The sequence below is a fragment of the Pteropus vampyrus genome, unplaced genomic scaffold, assembly GCF_000151845.1.
Source record: "Pteropus vampyrus isolate Shadow unplaced genomic scaffold, Pvam_2.0 Scaffold101, whole genome shotgun sequence".
Taxonomy (NCBI): Eukaryota; Metazoa; Chordata; class Mammalia; order Chiroptera; family Pteropodidae; genus Pteropus; species Pteropus vampyrus.
Genome location: NW_011888882.1, coordinates 6,066,544 through 6,091,377, shown reverse-complemented (window position 1 = coordinate 6,091,377; position 24,834 = coordinate 6,066,544). Strand labels below are relative to the sequence as shown.

Genomic DNA, 24,834 nt, shown 5'->3' with positions numbered 1-24,834 from the left:
ATAAGAATTCTGTTTTCTTCCCACATGCCAGTGGATTATCTTTTTATGCCCTAGGATTAACACACCCCACTGTCGAGGCCATTGTGTCACACTTTGTCACTTAGGTGTTCAACTCTAGTCCTTAGATTTTTGTTAGTTCTTTTAAGGGGACATTTCATTCTATTGTGTTAAGACTCAAGAAGCATTGCTTATTTTATTTTACATGGCATCTGTTGAGCTAGATCAAGTTAGACTTCTAAAGTTATTTTCACCATTCCAGAGCAAGGACTGGCGTCTATAATACAGTTTTAACAACATGTATTAAATCTCATATAATATTTAAATAAGTTTCAACAAAGGATTGTAATAAAAATTAATAGTGAGCTAAAACTGTATATTCAGATTCTATTAACACTATTATTAAGATTGATAAAATTACTAAAGATACTCTCCTTAGGGGGTACTCCACTTTGACCATAGATATTTTTGATAACTGTTCCAGGGTTTCAGAGGCAAACATTATACTTTAGATCAGTTCTTCTCAACCTTGGCTGAACATAGGAACCACGTGGGAAGTTTTGAAAAATACTGATGCCTGGGTACTGATTTAGTTTCGAATAATGCCTGGGCATCAGGAGTTTTAAAAGCTAATGATATTCATGAACTCCACTTTGAGAAGAGCAAAGCAATGGTTTTCAACCTTAGGTTGAAAACCATTGCTTTGCTCTTCTCAAAGTGGAGTTCATGAATACCATTGAATATCATATCTCCTAAAAATCTGTTAGAAATGCGAAATCTCAGGCCTCACCTCAGACTTCCTGAATCATAATTTGCATTTTAACAAGATCAATATGTACATGCGTATATCTATGAAAGTTTAAGATTGCTTTACACTATAACCCTCCTAAATTGCTCCAGTTCTCAAAGGTGAATCTTCTACAAAATTACACCAAGCAAGACATGTTGTAAAGTTTTTGTTTGTTTTTTGTTGTTGTTTGTTTTTAAAATGTAAGGTCAGGGTACAAGCAACACAAACAACACAAGACTCCTGGATGCACAGGACTCATGGAGCACCGTCTAGGTTCTCTCCAGGCTGGCACCTGAGATGCATTTTCTTTCTTTTCTGCTTTAACCCCTGAGTCTGCTAGCACTTTTTCCATATTTCTTAGTCCTTTAGGAAACAGAAGGCAGACTTTTTTCTAACTTATTCCTTAGGAACAAACCCCAAGTTCAAGCTAAACTATACCCCTGGCAACTTTCTGATAACCTGCTTTAGCTACTTCCCCCTGTGCCCAGGCGTCATTGTACTCTTCCCAGTCCTGTCTTGGAGAGCCCATTTTCAGCCTGAGCACACACAGATGGACATTCTGGTTACTAAAACATTCAAGTGATTCTGTATTCACTGGTAAAGAGCACTGCCCTGAGCAGTTCAAGTGTCCCAGCCCCTTCCCCAAACCCCCAGACTGCCATGGTGCCTCTACAGCAGCTGTAAAGCTCACCTTCCACCCAGCCAGGAGCTCCAGGACCCTGCACCAGGCCTCTAGTCTCTGTCCCTTTTGATTGGCCAGTGTTTGCATACCTTTCTGCTGCCTTGTTAAAATCAAAGTTTCTTGTCTTGTCTTTCCTCATTCTTTCTTTACTGTAGTAACTCTTTAATGTTTTACAACTTACATCTTTCTTCCACATACCGACATGCCGTAAGTCTCTCATATAGATCTATGTCTTTAATACATCCCAGTGGTTCTTAAAGTATGGTTTCCAGACCAGCAGCATCAGCAAACCTGGGACATATTAAAAATGCAAATTCTTCTGCCCACTCCAGACCCACTGAATCAGAAACTAGGGCAGGTCCCAGGACTCTGTGTTTTGAGAGGCTCAAGTATTTCTGATGCACACTGAAGGAAAAACCAACCAACCAACCAACCTATGATTCATCACATTTTCAAAGCCCCCTATCAAATACCAAACTTTGATACTTATGTTGTATATTTTACTATTGAGTTTGTTACAAATATTTTATATGATGTATAAAATTTATTTGAGATATGGACTGACTAGATTTGTCAGTTTTAAGTTATGATTCCATTTTGGGAAAGGTAGTGGATAGTATAATCGATATAGTATAATCGATATAGTATTGAATATCTGCCATGTGTCAAGCATCATGAGAAGTGTCTTCATATATTATCTCAATTAATCCCCAAACCACTATGAGGTAGATATACCCCCATTTTACTAATGAAATTGAGGCCCCAAGGCAAATAATAGTATTGTTATTGATTTTATAAATTTACTCAGAGAATCACTAAAGTGATTAGAGCCAGAAGGAAGCTAATAATCTCTTTACTTCTCTATTCTTTTTACAAATAAGTGAAAGGTTAAGTGATTTGAATGCCACATTGCTAGACAGCTGGGACTAAAACCGACATACCTAATTTAAAATATGTGTAAAGTGTAAAAACTCAGAGTATGGAATCCAGAGGTTTGCCAGACCATTCATTAACAAATAACTAGCACCATCTGCAGTTGGGACAAACACATTCTTTAGATAGAATTTTAAATGTTTATCACAAATCTCTCAAAATAAGAAAAATGTCTAGATACCACACTCCTGTCATTAACATGCTTAGTGTAAGATGCAGTGTATGTACTTGACTTTGCCGTATCAAAAATTAGGACAAGGTCACATAAGTAACATATTGTATAAATCATCAGAATACCTTCACCATTCGTAAATATGGAAAAGTCTAGAATTCTTTCTGTTTAATCAAATCGAAGTCTTTTAATTTGGTTAAATCAGTCTTATATTTAGTTACTTGAGATAAGCTTTTGAGTACTTTATAATAATCAGTTTCTACAAACAACATGTTTAAATATACAAATCTTTCTAATGCAGAATACATTCTGATACAGAAGTATCACTATGTGTACCTTTAAATGGGGGTAGTAAGAACCACTGCCTATACAGATCCGTGGTTTCTACACAGCCTAAAGTGGAAAGTGAGAGGGAACAAAGGGACCATGAACTTGCCATCTTTTAGAAAGTGTGCAGTGTTCTACCTTTATATTGCAGCTAAACTGAAAACTAAAGGGAGCTGAAATGAGTTTCTTATACCCATGTAAATATCCCAGTTCTTTCACATAAAATGTTTCATGTCCTAATATACAGGTTCATTGCCAGTAAGAATTGCTCTACTGCTTGTTATTACATGACTAATGCTTATAATTTGCTTTAACCAGGATCTCTGCAAAGCATCAGTTTCATTCATCACGTTTCATGACCTGGTGAGAGTCCCTGCGATAAGTCCAGTCTCCCGCCCCATTTTGAGATACCACCAGTGTGACCGGAGGAAACCATCTGAAGGCCCAGAGAAAGGATCTGGAGGCTTCATACAAAAAGCCTGAATACTCAGGCCGGCCGAAACTCAAGAATAGAGGGGGAGGAGGTAGCTCCTCTTCAGTGTTACCCAAATCTGCCTGTTAATCAGAGTCATTGAAGAGCTTTTAAAAATACAAGCTCCTAGGCAACACTCTGAAGGTTATACACTGGTAATTTATTGAGCATATATTTATTGAGCATTTACAGTATAACAGGTCCTATTCTAGGTAGGTCTTATATACAAACTATTGATTCCTTGAATGCTCACAACTACTCTATGTCTTATGTACTACTGTTTTGAGGATATAGAGGCTCAGTGAAGTTTTTGCTGGATTTCATACAGCTAGAGAATGACAGAGCCAGGATTCAAACCCAGGCTGTCTGGCTCTAGGACACACATTCTTTCCCCACCCCCACCCTCTCTTTAATTCCTCCCCGCCGCCACCCCCGCCCCACTTACACCCCTGACCTATGGATGTTGCCATTTCCCCTTAAGAACTAGATCTCTGAAGGCCGGGCGTCTCCTCCCACACGCTCACGGCATGCACTCGGCTGGGAGCACCTGGAGCCTGGCACCCCCAGTGCACTCAGGGGGCCTGGTGTACCCACGTATGGTCTGTGGCTCCACCTGGGGCATGAACCCAGGACCTTCTGCTGCGTGTAAAGCAGACGTGCTAACCACTACACTATGGAGCCACCCCCTAGGGCACACATTTTTAACACTATGCTGCCTCTGGGCCAGTTAAGAATTTGATACAGGCACTATGCTTTCTCCCCACCTACTTCAGATCTTAGTGTAAAACCATATGCCTTATAGCAATGAGCTGTTATTAACAACAATAACAAAATTGTGCCAGTTTTCAGGAGTTAGACATGGTAGGGAGCAGGGGAATAGGTATGATTATAAATGGACAACCCCAAGGAGGTCTCTATGACACTGAAAAACTTCTGTGTGTTGATCGTGGTTATCAGTCACAAATCTACACGTGATAAAATGACAATACACTCATGTTGTATCAATGTCAATTGCGTATTTTGGCATTGTTACATAGATGCCCATTGGGGAAACTGGGTGATCAGTACACAGGACTATTCTGTACTATTCTTGTAACTTCCCGTGACTCTATAATCATTTCAAAATAAAACAAACAAAAAGCATATGCCTACCTTCTGCAAGCCCCAAGTCAATTAGAGGCTTGTCTCTATAAGACTGGCTCAAAGATCATCTCTGAAGACAAATCTGCTAAGGGCAAGAAAAGCACAATGACTCTGGGCAGAGCAGGACTACAATGGCAGTGGTGGTAGCAGCAGCTAAGGTAGCTAAGCAATGTCACCCTAACTTTCAGAGTTAAGCACTTCGCTGACTACTAAAAGGAGGCTGAAACCAGTTACTTATATCTTGCAGTAATCCCAAATGGCTAGTGTCCAGCTAGCTAAATAAGAACCTCTGAGGAGAGAGCTAAATGACTGCATAGAATCCCTGTCTCACATCTCGAGACTCTTGAATAGGTCAAGGACAGGATCCAGCAATCTTACTGAAAAAGTTCCCAGGTGATATGAGTTTGAGAATCTCAGATTAAGGAGCAGCTGATAAAGATGGTTCCCCAGTAATATCTCAGAAGTCAACCATCACGGGGACTGTAACCCAAGGTCTTGGTTGGTATGGCTCAGAGAGAATCATTCTATTCATGCATATAAAAACATCCAAAATGTATATACCCTTTTCTTAATGCTATATATAAACAATTAAATTTTACGATCAATTCTTTTTTTCTATTGTCTCTCCTACTTGCTTATTTACAAAGTTCCTCATGGCGGAAATGTAGTTACAAACAACAATGTGATTCTATTCAAATATTTTAAGATTCAAAGACCATTAGGTACTACTGCTAAATTAAGAATGATTTTGGCTACTCAACCAACAGTGACATAAACAGGGATTTATTTGTCTCATATAGTAAGAAGTCCAGAGATAGAGAGTTGCTGGTATTGGTTATGCAGCTTAAGAGCTGGGGCTGACATCTCAGCAGTTCTCTTGGCCCTTCTTTCATGGTTCCAGCCTCCCTGCTTTCAGGACTGAATGAAGGGGAAGGGGCAGGACCACTACATTCTACCCATGTCTCACTGGCCAGAATGAGCTTATAGCAATGAGCTGTTATTTCATGAACTTTTATAGGGACACAGTCAGTGCTGACATTAATCATTGCCACTCCTGGCTGCAAAGGAGGCTGGGAAATTTAGTATTTGGCTTTTATAGTCTCTATGGCAGAGGCAAGAAAGAAAATGAGGAGATACTGGGTGTCAGGTGAACTAACCTACAGCACCTGCAACAGTTTTCAATTAAATTTTATCAAGCACATTAAATTTTATCTAGATTTAATTAAATTTAGAAACAGCTGATTAATACATAATAATTTGTTGGAATATATTAATATGAAAATCAAGCATAAATATCTCCACTGCCAATAATCAAACATTGTTGTATTGGTCTTTCATTCTCTGTTGGAACCAATTCTAGTCGTTGGAGAACTTCTGTTCCTTCAACCAATTGCCTAATACAGGGGAAAAAATGAAAAATTTAGTTATAAATTTTCACGTTTACCTTATATTTCTAAATTGAGGCCTATACAGCTTAGCTAAGGCTATTTCCTACAAAGTAAATTAACATCAGTCATAAATATCCTTAAGAGCTCTAAATGTATGCACTTTGCATGGTTGCCTCACATCTGTCTGGGACCTTTCCAATCTGTTATCCTCACCGCCATCAGGGTGACCTTTAAAAAATGCAAACCTGATCTCATCTCCCTGCTTAAAGCACTTAAGTAATTTCTCATTATCCTTATGATAAAGACCAAAAATCTCTACCATGGCCAACCATGGCCAACCATGGCCAGCCTCCCCATTCCCTTCCAGGGCTGTCTTGCAGCATGCTCCCCTGCCCTGCTTCAGCCAGACTGGCTTTCAGTACCTCAGTAACATCCTGAGCTCATCTTGCTACAGCTGTCTCCTTTGCTCTTGGCCAGTCCCCCACACACCTGTGCTTGGCCTGCCTTCAGATCTCAACTCAGTCATCACTTCCTTGGGGAAGTTCCCCAGACCCCCTGCTCATGGCCCATTCCCCCTCCTCTCCTTTACAGGAGTTATTAGGGTTAAATCTGACATTTGCTTGTATGCTTCTTTGACTCATTTAGATTCTATCATAAGGGCAGATATCATGCTTTTGCTAAGTGCTCAGTGCCTAATACAACGCCTGGAACAGCGCAGGCACCTAATTAACATCCATTGAATATGTGACTAAAAGACAGCTCAAAGCCATGTTAATTTGGATCTTTGTAGACATTCGTAGGCCACGGAGGGAGCTGGTGGTCTGAGTGGAGCTAGACTTTTGATGGTTTCTTGGACTAAAAGAGAGACAATCCCAAACACAGGACCGGTCTCTTCTGCCAATGTTTGGGTTGAGGCAGTGGCTGAGGGGAAGGTGCGATTTCAATTTCATGAACTTTTATAGGGCCACAGTGTTGACATTAATCATGCTCTAGACATCTCTTTGTCTGCCTCTGGGCTCTGCTTTTGCCATCCCGATCAGAAACCATGACACGGAGCAGGACATGAAATACAAAATACATTCTGAGGATGACGAGCAGGGGATAAATGGACAGATTCACTCCTGTCCAAAGAGGATGTGATGCCTATTCTCCAAACTGGCTTCACAAATATTGAGTGAGTACCTATTGTGTGTACCTCTCCACTGTGCTAGGTGTTAGGGCACAAGATGAGTGAGACCCAGTCCCTACTTCATGTTGTTCACCAAAGAAGATCCAAGAAGCAGTTTAGGTAATTAGGGAGGTTTCTGACCTAAGCCTTAAACAGAATTTTGGCAGACTAAAGGGAGGCAGAAAGGAACAAATAAGCAAAAGCCCAGAGGTTGTTCTGGGAGTGATGGTACTCTGGTCTGGCTGCAGCTCAGCTGCCATGTAGACAGCTTCCAAATCTACATCTCCAGCCCTTGCCCAGCTTGAACACCTACTTCTGGTATTCAGGAGTTGCTACCTTCCTGTCATATAGGTATCTCAACCTAAATTATAACTTGTCCATCTTGAATTCATGATCTTCTCTCCCATATCCTCCTCCTTGTATTCTCTATCTTGGTGAATAGCACCCGCTATCCAACAAGTTCCAAAATCCTAGGAGTTACTTTAGACCTTCACTGCTCAATATGGTAGCCACTAGCCACATGTGGCTATTTAGATTTAATTAAAATTAAATAAAGTTTAGTTCCTCAGTTGCACTAGCCACATTTCAAGTGCTCAATGGCCACATGTGAAATTTGTGGTTAAAATTAACACGGGCATAATATTTTTTCATGGGATAAAGAGTCAATAATTATCCCTATGGAGTGACTGGAATAATATAATACATATTCAGAAAAAATTCTAACATTTTATGTCATTTCAGGGAAAACAAAGCTAGCTTCAACTTATAGTCACTTCGGTAATCACAGACACAAAGCACTGCAGTGATGAAAAGTGTATTCATCCATTTTAGATCCATATGCCCATAATGGATATTCTAACAATTATTACTTGAGATATTTCCACAAATTCATCCATTTTAGATCCATATGCCCATAATGGATATTCTAACAATTATTACTTGAGATATTTCCACAAATTGTTCTGTAAAAAAGAAAAATTACTTGTACCCTGGATAGTTTTCATCTATCTCTTCATTTTTCATAGACAATTACTTAAATGGCTTCACTTCACTTCTGCATCTAAATATATCTATATTATTAAGCACTATTGTATTATTCATAGTAATTAAGAATTGATAAGATAGAAGGATGGATGGATGGATGGATGGATGGATGGATGGATGGACATAAAATTATAATGGCTGTGCCTAAATGGTTTCTGTGTTTTTTATAGATATCAAGCATCTTACAAAATATTTATTTCTAAATGTTTATCTACATTTGTATTACTTTTGCTTTTAAATTCTATCTTAGCTACCCACAGTACTATACTTACCCAAGTCTTTTTGAACCATTTTCATATGTGAATAGTATAGATACAAATTTACAATGCACATACCCAAAAGCCACATATTTTTTATCTAGATAGGGAGTTGGTTGTAGTGTGATGTAGAATTGTGACCCATTGCTGTGACGGCCTTTGTTGACCATTCCAAGAACTCCCCTTTTATTATGAGGAATTGAAAAGTTTTCATCTAGAAAAGACAATATTAACAGTAGGTTATTAAAATGTTTCTATTATTTCAATTGATTCTAATATGTAAAGCACAGACAGAATCCTTGGTAACAAGGGTTCTCAATCATATTTATCAATACATTCCAAATTGCAAATAATATATTTCATATTACTTTCACTCAACTGGGCTGTCAAAAAGGCTGGAAAATCTTATTAGAACTATTTGAGCATTTGCTTTTAGTTTATTATTACCATAGCTAAAAACAAGTGTACTAAGAAAATTACTACTGTAAAAGGAAGTACTTTAACAATGTAAAAGGAAGCACATACTTTGCTTAGGATAAAGGTCAGCCCATTTTCTTGTGCTGTTTTGTCAGTAGCATTTCATTCAAACTACCAATGTGATAATTACAAATGCTTTCGTGGACATGACCCTTCCCCTCACAACATCTTATATAGACCTCCACTGTGGTCTTTATAACATTCCATGTAATTGTGTACACGGTTGTTTCCTCTCTAGTATGCGAAGGCAGGGGCCTTATCTCATAGCTTTACCCCCAGGGTCTCCTAGCACATTACCTAGCATACATGTGGCCTTAAATGTTGATAACGAAAGAAAATGAATTTATACGTATTTTTATTAGTCGTTAAATAAATTTCAATCTCAAACCTTATATGGAGTGATCAAGATTTTGCGGAAAGTAATTTTTTTTTTTTTTAAGTTCAAAGTTAACAAGCAAAAAGAATTGTAAGGTGGTTATTATGCTACCATTTTCAGGAAGTACCATTTCCAACATGAAATAAGATTTGCCTCCAAACTTAAAAACACAGAAGGAAGTGGTAGGAGAGAAATTCAATAAACGTTACCATTCAATAACTATAAAACCCTGGGAATAATTGAGAGATACAAATATTAACTCTCAATAAGATTTTTCTTAAGTTGCAACTGCTGACTATTCTTAAGTTTCAAAGCTAAGCCAGATAAGCAATTAAGACATATCTGTGATGGTTACTTTTAGCTTGTTAAATTGCAAACTGAATAAAGACATCTGGAATCTTATGAAATGCAAATAAAGCATTTTTGTACACGTATCTATATAATTACATTGATGCTCCATATTCATTTCAGTGGAATAAACAACCCATTAATTTCGGAGAAAAATCACATGGAATAGAAATCCACCTAAAACAAAGATTTAAAGAGTTTTTCCAAAATGGTATTTGCTCTTAGATATGATTAATTTCTCTTAAATTCTGTAAGTAATAAGAAAGTTTATAGAGTGACACTTTTACCAAAAACTTGCAATTATGGAACTTTCACATAACACCTATTCAAAAAATGCTACCTGTGTGAAAGCCCACATATAAAACAGATAAAATGGCTAGAGCCCTCTCACATCCTGAGGATACTTTGTCAGCACCCCTATGGAACAAACAACTTAAAGGGCAATTTGAAAACCACTGCTATAAAAGGATAGAAAAAAAGTTTTTAAAAGGTGTAGGTAGTTCCCGACTTACAAATTTAAAATGTGTTGACCTGAAAATTGTGTGAAAAATAAGTGACTATGATATTAAGTACAGAATGTTGTTGATGTGGAACTTAAGGACCTGAGGCTACGCTGCTTCCGGACTGGCAGTGATGGCAGGGCAGAGGGCAACCTCTCAGTGACTGCCACAAATAGGTAAAGTCCTTGGATGGAATTCAACTTGCTCTTAATGGAGTGTAGTGAGGAGTCATCCCTTCCCTTCCTGTTCTCTCCACAGGTACTGGTGGGGCCTTTGCCGAGGATAGCAAGCAGTGGTGACCCTTCCTATATAAACTTGACAGGAGTTGCAAGCTAGGACTGGTCTATTGGCACCTGCTTTACCAACTCACTTAGGGAACAAAGCCATTGCCAGAGCATATCGTCTAATTAAAGATAGAAGCCAATGACATAATAGAGTTCAAAATAAAATCTTTTCTGAAAAGAGAAGCTTTACTGAAAAATGGCTACCCGAATAGTATATTTGCATTAATAGAGAGAAATATATTTTTCCATAAGTAACAATATTAAAATGGAGAATGAAAATCCCAGGTTTAATTGAACATTTGTTCATTCAATAAATATTTATTAAATACTGACTGCATTCCAAGTACTGTTCTAAGTACTGAGCTTAACACTTTTGAGTTATATAAAAAATGTAAATTTATCTGCTCACATAATAATTTTTGGGGAGACAGGAAAAAAACTGGCCATTAAATCAACACTTTTCCTTTTCCCCTCACTACGTCTGAGTGAGATAATTAACTATTATAGATTATTTTATCAGCATCCCTGAGTGAAAAATTTAAACAATTTACCAAAGTTTTGGAGTGGGAGGAACAAAAAAAAGGTTTTTTTAATTGCTGGGCAAAATTAGGAAAGCAAACAATTTTGAGAGCCGGCTAATTCAGAATAATTAGAAAATTTATTTTTAGATCATGGTAACTGAGGCCTGGACTTTCAATAAAGGATAAAAGAAGTTCAGGGAGTTTAACCAATATGGCAGAAACTCAGAACCCTTTCATTACATATCTGTGATTCAGGAATTCCTGCCTGCCTCTGCCACTTACAGGAAGGTACTAAGTAGTAGTTACTGCTCTGTGGTTAAAACTGGCATCATTTGTAACATACGACATAAAGAGTGAAATGGGACTGTTCATTTGAAATAGGAATCAGAATTTATGTGAAAAAAAATCAGTTTCTGAATTTTTTAAAAATAAATCTCATTCTCATACTTAAAATGGAAGGAACTACTATAAGTCTGAGAAATTGCCTTGCATTCTCTCTGGTAAAAGTATAATCAGACAATGTGACATATTTCCATAGTCACATTGGAATTTTCTAAGGACAGTTATTCTGACCTGAATCATGTAATATCAATTTTTTAAACCCACTGCTCTAATTTTATCATATTTTAATAATAGCCTATCACTATTTCTTGTTACAGAAAAGTAAATGAAAGTCTGCTACCTAGCATTTTTAAACTGCTGCTTTAATGAAATATTTAAACATGTTGATTATGTGTGTGGCATGAGGAATAAAGAGCCAAGTGTTCAACGCTTGAATACATAAATCATGGTATATTTATAATATTAAACAGCAGTGAAAATGAGAGAATTACAGCTACAGATAACATGGGTGAATCTCATAGGCCATGATGAACAAAAAGCAAGACACAAAGAATGTCTACCATATAATTCCATTTATATAAAGTTCAAAAACAGGCGTAAGTAACTTAATTGTATTGTTTAGGTATCCACACGTGAGTAGTAAAACTATCGAGAAAAGCAAGGAAAAAGGCGAGTGGTTGCTTCTTAGAGGAAGATGGAGTTATTATTGAGAATGGACAAATGGGGGACTTCTGGCATGCTGGCAGTTTTTCTTTCTTGACAAAGATTATAATATGGGGTTTTTGATTACATATGCACCTTTTGTACAAATGCACCTTCTATATATAGAAATCTCACAATTAAAACAAATAACCCTTAAATAGCTACTTAGACTGAATTATCTTCAATTCTTGTTTCTAATAAAAAAATACTTTTGTATAACTTTTAGCTGCATTATGTCATACTGACAGTGAATTAGGCTCTGTGCTTTTTATTAATGTCCACTTTCGTTTAAAGATAAGGTAATCTAGAAATTAGACAAATATATTTTAAGTGAATTAGGGCACAAACTACTATTGAGAAACTGGTTTACTTAATGTGAATTAGGGCATGAGCTAATATTAAGAAGCTGATCTGCTTAACAGAACAAGGAAAATACCATATTTAAAAACATATGCTTTTTTCTCTTGCTTTTCATATAAAATGATCTTTTCTCCAGTCAGCCCAAGCCATCTAGTCACCAATCCTTTGAGAGAAAGATGGATAAGGATTACTATACAAAAAATACAAGGAGAAAAAAAGGGTTAATATTTATCTTCTAATATTCAAAATGGTATCTGAGGAGACAATTTTAAAGTTGTGATTTGAAACAAAGCAAAACAAACTTTCCTCAAGTTAAAAAAAGATTAACCAATTTATAAAATAATCATCTTATTAAATTATATAGTCATTCTTTTAACTTCATCGTGTTAAGCTTAATAAAAGTGAGTTTTGTGGTTGTAGTTGTTTTTAACAAGCCCTGGCTTTTAATTCTGCATCTCATGGAAATAGGGTCCCAAGAGAGAAATGTGGAGGAAGGACTGGCTGTCCTCATCTTAACATTCCTCAGAGGGGTGAAAAGAGGAGGGAAACCCATGTTATAACTGTTTTGAGTACTAGTCATGATTTCTCTTCCACACTCATCTTTCCTTCTGGAGTCTCTCTCCTTTTTCTTGATTGGTTACTGAATTTCTAATTCTGCACTGCCAGACAAACTGAATAACAGAAGCTTCCCTGAGCACACTGGGTCTTCTCACTGGGCACCAGTCGACAGCCAGGCCTTTATGCAGAGTCCAAATCCGCACAATAGCCTAAGGATGGTAGCAAAGGATAATCAGTGGAGGCACAGAGATGTCCAGAGGGGCAGGTGAGGAGATGAACTAAGCAATCAGTCTCCTATTGGCCAGAAGGCCAAAGTTCTGTCAGACTGTGCCTCCAAGCAGAAAGAGTTGGGGGGATCTGATAATGGCTGTGGGATAGAGAGCATATGATGGATTCTCATCAGGCATTAAGGACGCAAAGAAAGCTTCCAGGAACATCTTTCCCTGTCTGTACCATCTTATTTTAAGATTGAATTCATAAGCTGCTCTGGGCCACCAACCCCAATTCTCCCAGGCAGTTTTTCTGTCTTGTCCCACAGCACTCGGTTCTTCCTTCATAATAGCAATTGGCATAACACCTGTAGTTTATCTATTTAAACATCTGTCTGCACAAAAACTAAAATTCTTGAGGGTGAAATTTTGGTCACTTCATCTTTGTTTCCAAAGGCCCTAACACTATGTAGCAACCAAACTAAAAATGTAATGTTTTATGAGTAAATAAATGAATGGTGTCACTTGCATGGTTTCATTTGATAAAGTTGTCTTCACATGAATTTAGAAGGAAACTAGCTTTTATTTTTCCCTTTTACTTTGGCCATTGGTTTGATATTATTTTTTTAAACCTTTATATTAAAATACAAATATAAAAAGCCACAGAAAATTAACATATAGTTATTATTAGTTATTACAAAGCAAACACTCTTTTAACCACCACTCAGATCAAGAGAAAAAACTTTGCCAGCCTCCCCTGACGTCTTTGTCAAGTCACTCTCTCCTCACCCGACTTTTACATAAAATTAAGTACTTAATGTTTCCTTATAGTTTTGTCATCCAAGTGTGCATCCCTACATAGTATGGTTTAGTCTTCCCCATTTAAAAAGACTTGTTATGCCTTTTAAATCTCTTTTAATCTACATGCTCTGCCTCTATCCCTTTCTTTTCCTTACATTTTATCTGTTAATGAACCTGAACTATTTAACCTCTAGAATTTCTCCCAGTCTGGAGCTTGCTCATTCCACACACACAGTGGAGTTTAATATAATTCTCTGTTCTCTGTCCTCTCAGCTCGGCTATAATACTTGTGTTGAAAATGCACATTAGTTTCACCTTGATTGGTAGATTAGGAAAGGACTTGAGCATGAGAATTCCATCTCTGCTCATGTCCAGTCTCCTCTGGGAGAAACAGGTGAATGTAGAAAACTGCACCCAGCTGAACTGAGCTGTGCTGCAGAGGAACACATACAATTCAGACATACACCAGCTTCAGGTCACTGTATTATGTCATCTCTGGTGTTGCAACTTGCCTTCGATTTCAGAGAACCCTCCTTCCACCACTTCCCAATCACTCATCAGCTGCAAATCTTCCCACGCCGCCTCCACGAATGTCAGGGAGTTTACAAGGTAGAGTGTCATACTCACTTGTTAGTTTTTTTTTTCTTGATCACATAATATGTGTAAAACTGTTACTGTTTTTATTAGGTTATTATCTTATTTTTTAATGTGTCGCTAAGTTTTTTTACCTCGTTTTTCCTGTAACTCCTCTGGTTTTTATTGCATGGTTTTACATAGTACAGAGATCTTTAAGAATACATTATGGCAGAACTGGTTCTATTTCTTAAAGGTTGGCAGCTGGGTCCAGAAGCTTAATCAGACTCCTGTTCTATCCCTTTGGTAATATGTTCTCTCAATAGAAGGCTCATAGTGTCCTGTTTATTCTTTTTGTGAAGGCAGCAGACAACCAACATAGCAAATGCCTAGATCCATTATTTCACTGGGGGCAGCGAAATGGTGATATTCTAATTCTATTACTTCCCTTTCATTAATGATTGGAATATTTTTGTAATGAGTTGTTTCACCTTATCTACAATTTGGTCCAGTTCACATAGGAAAGGCAAGATAAATGCTTGATTCTTTCTCTATACTTATCAGTTTTCAAGATAACGAATTAATTTCCTATTATTCCCCCACAGGTAAGCAATTAGGCTTTACTTTATAATATCATTATGAACTCCTGGATTTAAAGTATCTGTTCGGTCTACGGCCATGCCACCCTGAACAAGCCCAATCCCGTCTGATCTCAGAAGCTAAACAGGTTAGTACTTGGATGGGAGACCACCTAGGAAGACCAGGGGCTGTAGGCGTAAAAAATAAAAAAAATAAGGGATCATAAGCTGACAAGGTCTTTGCAATCTGTGAAGTCAACCAAGGGTTGCCTCGCCTAAAAAAACAATAAGTAAATAAAATAAAAAATAAAGTATGTGTTCCGTTTCAATCAATTGCAACTACTATTCAAATTACTCCATTATTGGCCAGTGAGAACCTCTTCAGGTTGGCTTCTGAGGCCTTTGACATGACCCCAGTAAATCCTTAACAGCACTCCTGCTAGCTGATGACAGTACATGACTGAACATGAGGTTTCAGGCTCATTTTGTAATTTCCTGTTGCAGAACTGGAATCTGCCATTTCTCCCAGAAGCCCTGGTTTCCTTAAGCAAGAAATGACATTGCAAAACAATAATCTAAATGCTAGCAGTGTGTCACTATTGTATTGTTTGTAGACCAATTCGGTAGACAGAGCTAAATACATAGATGAGACACTTTTGAGTTTAAAGTGAAATTTCCAATTCATTTAGAATTATGGTTATTTTAATTATTAGCCTCTGTCATATTTCATCTGTCTCTCCTTCCTTCCACAGTGAAAATCCTGATTCTCAAGGACACAGGAAATAATGAAATTAGAATATTAGAATATTAATTACTTTTCCCACATTACATATACAACAATCTCAGAATAATAATAATATCGTCACCAGTATAATTACTGAAAAGTTTAAATTTTTTGCATGTATTCTCGTTTTCCTTTATGTTTTAAATAATTAGACTAAGCATATAGTCATTCATACCATACTCTCACCCTTTTGATCTTCATTAAATTTTAGTTTTACGAGTCACTATACAATTAATGCTCAGCACCAGTCCTTATGTCAAGGTCTCTGTTGTACTTAGGTTGTGTGAAATTCATTCTACAGTCAATTCCCCAAGAAAGGCTCGTGGTAACGCTATTTCCTAAAGTTTTAGCTGTTGTTAACTCTGTGTGCCCTTTTACAACTCAAATTCAATACAAAATCCTTAGCTCACATTTCCTTTCCCTGAGCATCATAAATGTATTACTGCATTTCCTTCTGACATAAGAATATGATGTCAAAGAACATGATAATAATCTACTCTTTTTTGCTTAGTTGCCTAAAGAAATTTTTTTTTCTTTAATGTCCAATCATATCACTAAAGTATGTCTTGTTTCTTTAATGTCCAATCATATCACTAAAGTATGTCTTGTATGTGTTGGTTCTAGTTCAGTATTGTCAAGTAGCAGAGTGCTCTTTCGATAAACAGTTTCGAGTTTTCTATATATAAGTTTTTACTTATGGTAAAACACATAATAAAATACATATATCTTAGCTGTTCAGTTTGATGCATTTTTGACAATTTTGTATAGGTGTGTAACCATCACCCAAAACAAAATATAGACCATCAAATCCTTTTTTATTTCAGGAAAGTGTTCTTCAATTATATTTCTCAGTATTGTTCCATTCCTTTGTATTGGTTTAATTCTTTAGGGATAATTATCCATATGTTAGATATTCTCTATCTTTAATATTTGTCACTTTCTTATAAATCTTTTTTATCATTCTTAATCTTTTTGTTTTTTAAAAATGTACTCCTACCTTCTAATTCTTTTAAGACAAATGCCTATTTTGTTTTTGATCTTGTATTTCTTCCAGTTTGTTTATTTCTAAAATTTTACTGTTAATTCTTTCCTCAGTTGTATAACCTCATATCTGAGTTTTTCTAATCTGATTTATGAATTCTTTCCTGTCTTGTATCATTCTCTTAATGTCTTTTAGCTCGTTTTGAAATTATCATTTTTGAATTCTTTTGTGAGCACGTCTTTCTAGTGTGCTTTCATTGTCTACAGTGATGTTACTCTGTTATTTATTCTCTTTTATCTTCTAATAACCATGAAACTTTTTGCTGCTTATTTATATGTAAAATTAGTTTTCCTAAATGTTTAGAAGTAGGTGGGGTTTAAAAGGAAAGTAGCTTTTCCAACTTTACAAAGCTCCCTTTTGTGTTTTTACGTCATGTTCAACAATATGGCAGCTTGCTTTCTGAGATTTCCTGGCTCTGTTCCCATTCCCTCTTTATCACTGTTGTCCCTATATCTTGCATAATTTTGATTCAGTTCCCAACAATTCCTCTTCAGTGTGAGCCTCTCCTGGAAGACCGCCATTTCAGATCAGTTTTGAGAGTTCACAGAGGTTAATTGCTCTAGCAACCTCAAACCTTACTAGGGGCCTATGCACTCACCAGTCATTGGCTACTTGGGGGTTGTAGTATTCTCAGGCTCCTCAGATGCCCTGCTTTCTCCCATACTGATACGAATACCATGCAGATTTTGTGGCTGTTGGTAGTATATCCTCACCTTTTTGCACTTTGGGATTCATGTAATTAGCTTGCCAGCTAGTTTTGTTGTAAATGTTATCCATGGGTTTTGAGTTTTTCTAATTCTTTTGTCTGTTTTTTATGTTGAGATTTTAAAAAACGAAAAAATGATGCCACCACAACTACCATCTTCCCAGGATCCCAGACAGCCTTAACAGGATGATTATCAAGGTACCAAATCAAGGTACCAATTCTGAGAATGGCGAATTACAAGCCTTAAAAATACCAATTCTCTTTGATAAGGATGATTATCAAGGTACCAAATCAAGGTACCAATTCTGAGAATGGCGAATTACAAGCCTTAAAAATACCAATTCTCTTTGACCTTACAATCTTAATTTTAGGAATTTATCCTAAAGAAATAATTAGATGAATGAAAAATTGTGCATAAAAAGCTATTCTGGATTGGACTGGGGTATCTTCCTCCCTCCCCATTTTCAACTCTGTTTTAGTATGTGTACTTTTAGTATGTTACCCCAAACACTATCTTATTTGGAGCTATGAACTGTCCTGTCCTGTTAAATTTGAATAATCAACTAATATATGACTGACAAAATTTAAAGATACACACCTTCAAATGTTGGTCCATAAATCGACTCTCCACCATCTCCTTTTCCAGCTACTATATCTGAGAAATAACAATAAATAAACATTAGAATTCTGAAACTAACAAAGAGGGTACAATAATGGCAGGAGAAATATGCTTTAAATTATGATTCTCCTTATACCAATGATTATATTAAATTATCTAATTGTTCAATCTATATCAAGAAAATATTATTATAACTTTTTCACTTGTATTTTGTAAGCACTTTTACATTCAAGGCCCTATCTTTTCCTAATAACTCTTGAAGGTAAGTTATATTATAATGCCAAACTTTAAAATGATGAAGTATTAAATTATAACTGTGGCCACGATTTTTTAAAATGTGTTCATATAACTTCTGTTTACTTCACAAGTTAGTCCATAGTCCATCATGCTTTTCAGAAAAATGGAAGGATTAAAATGAGAGGATGAAATAGGAACAGTAAGATCCTTTTAGAACAAGAATAAAAATAGATGCTCTAAAAAGAATTAATGTTCAAGTTTTCATCTCTTGGAACCCTATAGTGCTAACTCATTTATCCAATACTTTGGAAATGAAGTTCCTTTGTAATCTAATGAGGTTTATAAAAAAAAGGTATTTATATGATCTATTTTGCATTATTTTGCATATTTTGGCTTCGACAGTGCTCTTATTATAAAACTTCTTTATGCACAGCTTATTTTTTAATCTATTCATAGCAAAAAGGGAGACAAACTTAACTTGTGAAACTAAAAGTCTCCGAAGCCTGTCTTCGTACCTCCAGCCCCAGAACCTCTTTACTTCCTCAGATCTCTAGTCCACCCTCCTTGAATATGGTATGAAATAAATATGTTTTGAAGAACTGTGCCATTTTAATTCAGTATGAGTGATTTATCAATAATAAAAGTGTCTGTACTATTTTAAAGAAATTTGACGCAACAGCAAGCATGTGGGAAGAATTTATACAGGACAGGGCATGTATTTTAAATCATACTATTCATAAAGCTGGTTCAGAAGTTAATTGATAAACCTTAAGTCTCCAACCCTACTCCACTGATACTCCTCATATGATTCATCCCAAAGTCCTTGGCAGCTCTTGGGGGCATAATGCAATGGCTAAAGGCTAAATCCAGGAATGGGGAAGTTGAGGGTTCCCTAACACTAATCCCTTCAGATCCTAAAGTTTGCTTTGCTTGGACAAATCTTCCCAAATGGTTCACCTCCCCCTTACTAATAAACACCAGTGACGCTCCTTTGTTCCGTCTATCCAAGATCCACCATTACTTTTACCTGTTGCTTTAGAGCTCTCAAGTGGATTTTTTTACATTGATACCAATCAGTATTCAATATTTTTTGTGGACATACCCACCCCCTTGAATTCAGCCTTGTATATCTGGCATTATTTCTATACTTCTGATAACGAATTCAGTAATACAGAATAGTAGTTAAAGTGAACTTTAAAGTCAGATGGTTTTGATTCAAATCTTGATGCTAGTGAGTTGCCTTTTCAAGCCTGTTTCTTTATCTGTATAGACATGGATAATGGTGAGTGCCTCCCAGGTTCTGAAGATTAAATGAAATCATGTAGGTAGAGCACTTAGTGCAACGCCTAGCAGAATGTCATGCTTGTTCATTAGTGACTTATTATTGTGCAGCATCATGTGGGCTAGAGATAATGATATCATTTTCACCATCATTATGATCAGTATGGTGATGATGATGACAAAATGTATTAAACTGTATCTCAAGAGATCTTTCTGAAGATGATAGGCCTTGCGATAGCCACAGAGAGAGAGTCCTATCAAAATGGCTTAATGACTTGATGTCTTCTTTAACTTAGCACTTTAGAAATGAGTAGAATGTATGTTTTCCATTTAACTATCCATTTATTTATTCGTTTGTTCATTCAACAAATATTTTTTAAGTACCTACAACATGCCAGGCACTATTCTCAAACCTGGGGATACAATAGAGAATAAAATAGATAAAAAAACTCTGCCCTCAGAAACTTATTTTCTAGTGAAGAGAAACAGACCATAAACGAATTACCTAACAAATATATAATAGTATGCCCAGTGGTGAAGAAAATAAAGAAGTAATAAAGCAAAGTAAGGAGATAGAAAAGTAGCAGGAAAGGGGGTAAGGAGAGGTATGTGGGCAGGAAGGTGGAAATTTTAAATAGGGTGATCAAGTAAGTCCTTGATGAGATGAACTCTGGGCAAAAATCAAAAACAGATCAGGGGCGAAGGGAGGGAACAGCTGGAGGACTAGCTGGGTAGAGTGTGTCCCAGGCAAAAGAAACAACAAAAACCCTCAAGGCACATATATGCTTGATGTGCTTAAGAAAAAGCAAGGCCAATGTGTGGAGCAGAGTGAGGGAGATATCAGAAGATGCAATGGGGCTGCGAGGGAGTAAAGACTGTAGGGCCTATTAGTTTCAAAGGGCAAGCAATAATGCCTGGAAGCAGCCCAAGGCACAGCATGAAACCACATTTAGCTCCAAAATTCTACACATAGCCTGTGGGAATCTGACATCTGGAGGGAAAAGAATGTTCACTGAGCTTGGCACTTTCAGTATACCACGTCGCTGAATCCTTACCGCATCCTGTGATATTATAATTATCCCCATTTTATAATTAAGAAACCGATTCGGAGATGCTAAGTGCCTTATCCAACATGGTATAGCTTGTATGTATAAATTTGGTTGTAAATCTAGTAATCAGAATTTTTTCCAAACTGTCCTTAACATTGCTGCTCCAAAGATCTATGTACTTTACTATCTGGAAATTTTACTTCAAATAAATAAACAAATAACGTGACTTACTTTCCTCAAATCTTGTTTTGGGGAGTGGGAGTGGGGAGGTCTAACCAAAACCAAAACAAAGAACATAGCATCTGGGAGCCCAGCACATAATAGTCAACACTGAACTGAGTACCAGGAGATCCTGACACTAGCCCCCTTGAGGACTGTTTTATACTAACGAAAAATTGAAAGCAATCTAAATGTTTACCAATAGGATATTAAATTGGTATAGCAATGTGATAAAAAATTAGGCAGACCCTAATAGCATGTATATTAAGTGGAAAAATAATGTTAGATAACAGTATTGGTGGTTTTTCTTGCATTGAAAAAACTGATGGAAAAATAGCTGATTTACAGACTATGTGCTTGGGTTAAATCTACACTTTTCTCATCAGTCTCAGAATGTTCCAGGTTGTAGAAAAATAATTAAACATTATTAATTTAAGCCCCTGTATATTTCATCAAGTTCAAGCAAATTTTCTTCTGCACTAACTAATTATTTTTAAATTGCTTCCTGATGGCTCCCTATGGAATATTTCCCAAAAGGCCTCCCAAATTTAATTTTGTGCTGTTAATCAGACAGCTAGTCTGTATAAAGCAAAATAATTGGCTTGAAAAGAAAACAAAATAAAGACCAAAATGCTCTGGCTCTTACTTTTCAATTGTAACAATGTAACATCTTTGGTAAGAAAAAAGCTGTTTTCCATTTATTCTATTTTCAAATTCTTACCTTTAATATGCTTCTTTTTAAAAGCACTGTATTTTCTAGGCACTCTTATTTATTTAGATGAGCATTTAAAACTACATTTTGATTAAAAAAAAGTTATCCTACTTTCTTACGACTTTTTATTTTAAAATATTCCTGCTAACATAACTTAGACTTGTTTATTTTAATAATTAGGGGATTTTTAAAAAGAATATGAATATCTTAATTCATCATTTGGCCATATAAAACATCCCTTAAATATATATAACACCTAATATTAACTATATTTAATTTTATATGTATTTTACAAAGATAGATAAACAAAATTTGGATGTTCTGATTTGATTTTGCAATCGAGTTGTATTTAAGATTTTAAACTCACCTCCTCCTTGTAGCCAACCATTCTGTACTAACCGATGAAAAATCGAACCTGCATAATGTAGCCTGACGCCACTTTGAGAAAATCCCGCTTTTCCTGTGCACAAGACCTGAAAATTTTTACACGTTTTGGGACATACATCACAGTATAGCTGAAAAATAAAGATTAAAGATGTCAAGGATTAAGTATTTGACATTCAACAGTTAGAGCTCCACTCCCCCCAACTAATTAAAACAACAAAAAGCCTCTTACCTCAAAAATCAATTTTCCAATTGGATAAAAACCAATAGAAATATCCAAGAACACAAAATCATGCTATTAAAATTCAGGAGAAAAAGATAATACAGGTCAATGTCTTAGAAGAAAAAACAGAATGTTTTCATTGATGTTAACATCATTAACAGTAGAGAACGTTAACAGCAAAATTAAAAGAATGACTTAAAGAAGTTTGTCTCATTTTATTATATTGTCTTTACGACTAAAATAACACACTTTTTAAAACCCTACAGTAGCAAAGGTCTGAGTAACACTAACCTGTCACCAGGACTGAGAACACATGGCCTAGATATCCATCCACTACATTGTAAACTAGGTGTGGAAAGGAACACTAGTGAGTCCCTTGGGAAAAGAAGCAGACTGGGAATTCTTTTCTTTCCTGAGTTATTTTGGAAAAAGAGCCAACATGAGCGCCATGGATCTGGTTACTGTGTATTCTGGATTTTCAGTCAGCTCAGATTAGCTAACCAAGGCCAGTCTTTCTGAGGCCACTAAATCTATAGGAAGTGTGGTTCCAGGGAGAAGAGATGATGAACTTTTGAGTTATTTCAATCATATTCTCATGTTCCCAGAGGCCCCCAGCTCTGGTTTTAATTGACATCCTTTCTGGCAGGGACAACTAACATTTGTTAGACAGGTCTACCCCATAAAGAGACATCCAAAATGAAAACGCTAGTCACCATCACAGTGGCATTCATTTGGGGAGCAAAGCACATCTAAGGAATACATAAAAATGCTGCCTGATTTAACAAGGTACATAATTTGCCCTGCTCTATTTCTTAAAAATCGAGGAAACATAAATGAAATCACTTTTAAGTGTACCACTATCATTGATTTTATGTCATTCTAACTTTTAAAAAAATTAAAAGACTTAAATAATATTGTGTTATCTGGCATCCGGGAGTGAAGTATTACATCCATACTAATTCTAACTAATTTGTGCCTCTCAGCTTCTATGCTACATGTTTTTCATTATATAAGAGTATTATAACTTTATAATAAGAGGCATAATATAGGAAACTTCACAGGCTTAGAAGGAAAATGAGAATATACTGTGCAATAATATCTTATCTTTATGAGGTTGTCAAGAGTAAATAACTCTGAAAATTCTAATGAAAAAAGAGCAAATGAATGCAACACAAGATAATGTCACCTAGCAGCCAAACACACAAACATAATTATCTAGCATATCAATCAAACCAAGAAGTAAATGAGTCGAGTTTTACTCAACAAGAAAAATCTACCATCTGGGCAAAAAAAACAAGGATTTCCTCTAGAATCTAGGTCCTCTCTCCTCACTGACACTAATGAATTCAAGCTGTCTTTATCTCTAACCCACGTGACCATAACAGGTTTCCAAATGGCTGCCCTGCCGCCAGGCTTTCCCCACTCCAGCCTGTTTCCGCACAGCCCTAAAAGTTTTTCCAAAAAAGCAAAGAGCATTACGTCATACTCTTTATGAAAAGTTCTGTTGGCTTGGCTTCCTGCTAGATAAGATATAACTCCTTTGTTCAGAATGGATGGTGAGTTCGACCTTTCTTGAGTGTATCTGTTTGGGTTTTTTTGCTACTTAACAGCTGAACACCTTTCTTATTTCGGGAACTCCCCACAGGGCCCCACCATCTTCTTCAGAATCTAAAGGGGCCAGATTCTCCCTTTCCCTAATCTGTGAGAGCTGGGGTGTAGGGATATGACCTTGGCTCCACTAGTTAGGTGCTCTTGCCTGGGGCCTTGGCTCTGCAGGGAGTGTCAAAGACACAAGGAGAGTTGAGAAGTAATTCTTAGTCAAGGTGTCAATTCAAATCCAGACCAGCAAGCACCTATAGCAGATCCTGGCTGCACATTCCTGGGGCATGACTCTGGCCATGTTTTCCAATTGCCAGGCCTCCCTTGGTTCCTACCTGTTTTCCAAAGCGGGTTTCTCCAGCTTTCCTGTCAACTGTGAGGTTACTAATATCCTTTCAATACATATCTTTTTTCCTTAAGTTAATCAGAGTAGCTTGGTATTGATGGTACCAAAAATCCTGACCAATATTCTCATTTTCCCACTAATTCTGGCCTCCTTGCTGTCCCCTGCTATTCCCAGAGTACACCATGTACTTCCATCCCTTTGGGAATTAACTGCTATGAACATTAAATTCCTCCCCACGCCCCAGGGTTTCAAGCATTTTTCAAGTGCAGTTTATTCAACCAAACATTCACTGAGCACCTATGTTTCCGATTCTGTTCCAGGCAGTGGTTAAACAAGGATGAACGAGACAGGTCTTTGCCTTTGCACAGCTCAGGACACCGGATCTTTCTGTGGCCCAAGTATCATGAGCATGAAGTGATTTTCATATGTGGTAGTTGTTGCTACAAGGTTTCTGAGGAAAACTGCAAAGTACTTTTACCTCTAGTGCCATCCCATCCTGATGTCTGTCTCACTCTCTAAACCTCAAATTTCATGACTGTTCTCTTCCCAATGCCATAGTTTATCTAGTCCTGCTCTCACCAACTATGTATCATGTTTTAAAATGTCACCTCTCAAACTTTTCATTCTTTTA

At 36.7% G+C, this 24,834-nt stretch overlaps 1 protein-coding gene across 1 annotated transcript in view; it reads right to left on the bottom strand.

The window, feature by feature from the left end:
* Window positions 1–5,717: 5,717 nt before the first annotated feature.
* Window positions 5,718–24,834, bottom strand: part of PPIL6 (peptidylprolyl isomerase like 6) — a 28,771-nt gene continuing 9,654 nt past the window's right edge. The window contains exons 5-9 of the mRNA XM_023533372.1: window positions 22,268–22,330; window positions 22,019–22,166; window positions 18,133–18,189; window positions 8,452–8,587; window positions 5,718–5,910 (exon numbers count right to left, since the gene is read on the bottom strand). Of these exons, the coding sequence (XP_023389140.1) occupies window positions 5,799–5,910; window positions 8,452–8,587; window positions 18,133–18,189; window positions 22,019–22,166; window positions 22,268–22,330 (516 nt within the window). The 3' untranslated portion in view covers window positions 5,718–5,798. The remainder of the gene's footprint in view (window positions 5,911–8,451; window positions 8,588–18,132; window positions 18,190–22,018; window positions 22,167–22,267; window positions 22,331–24,834) is intronic.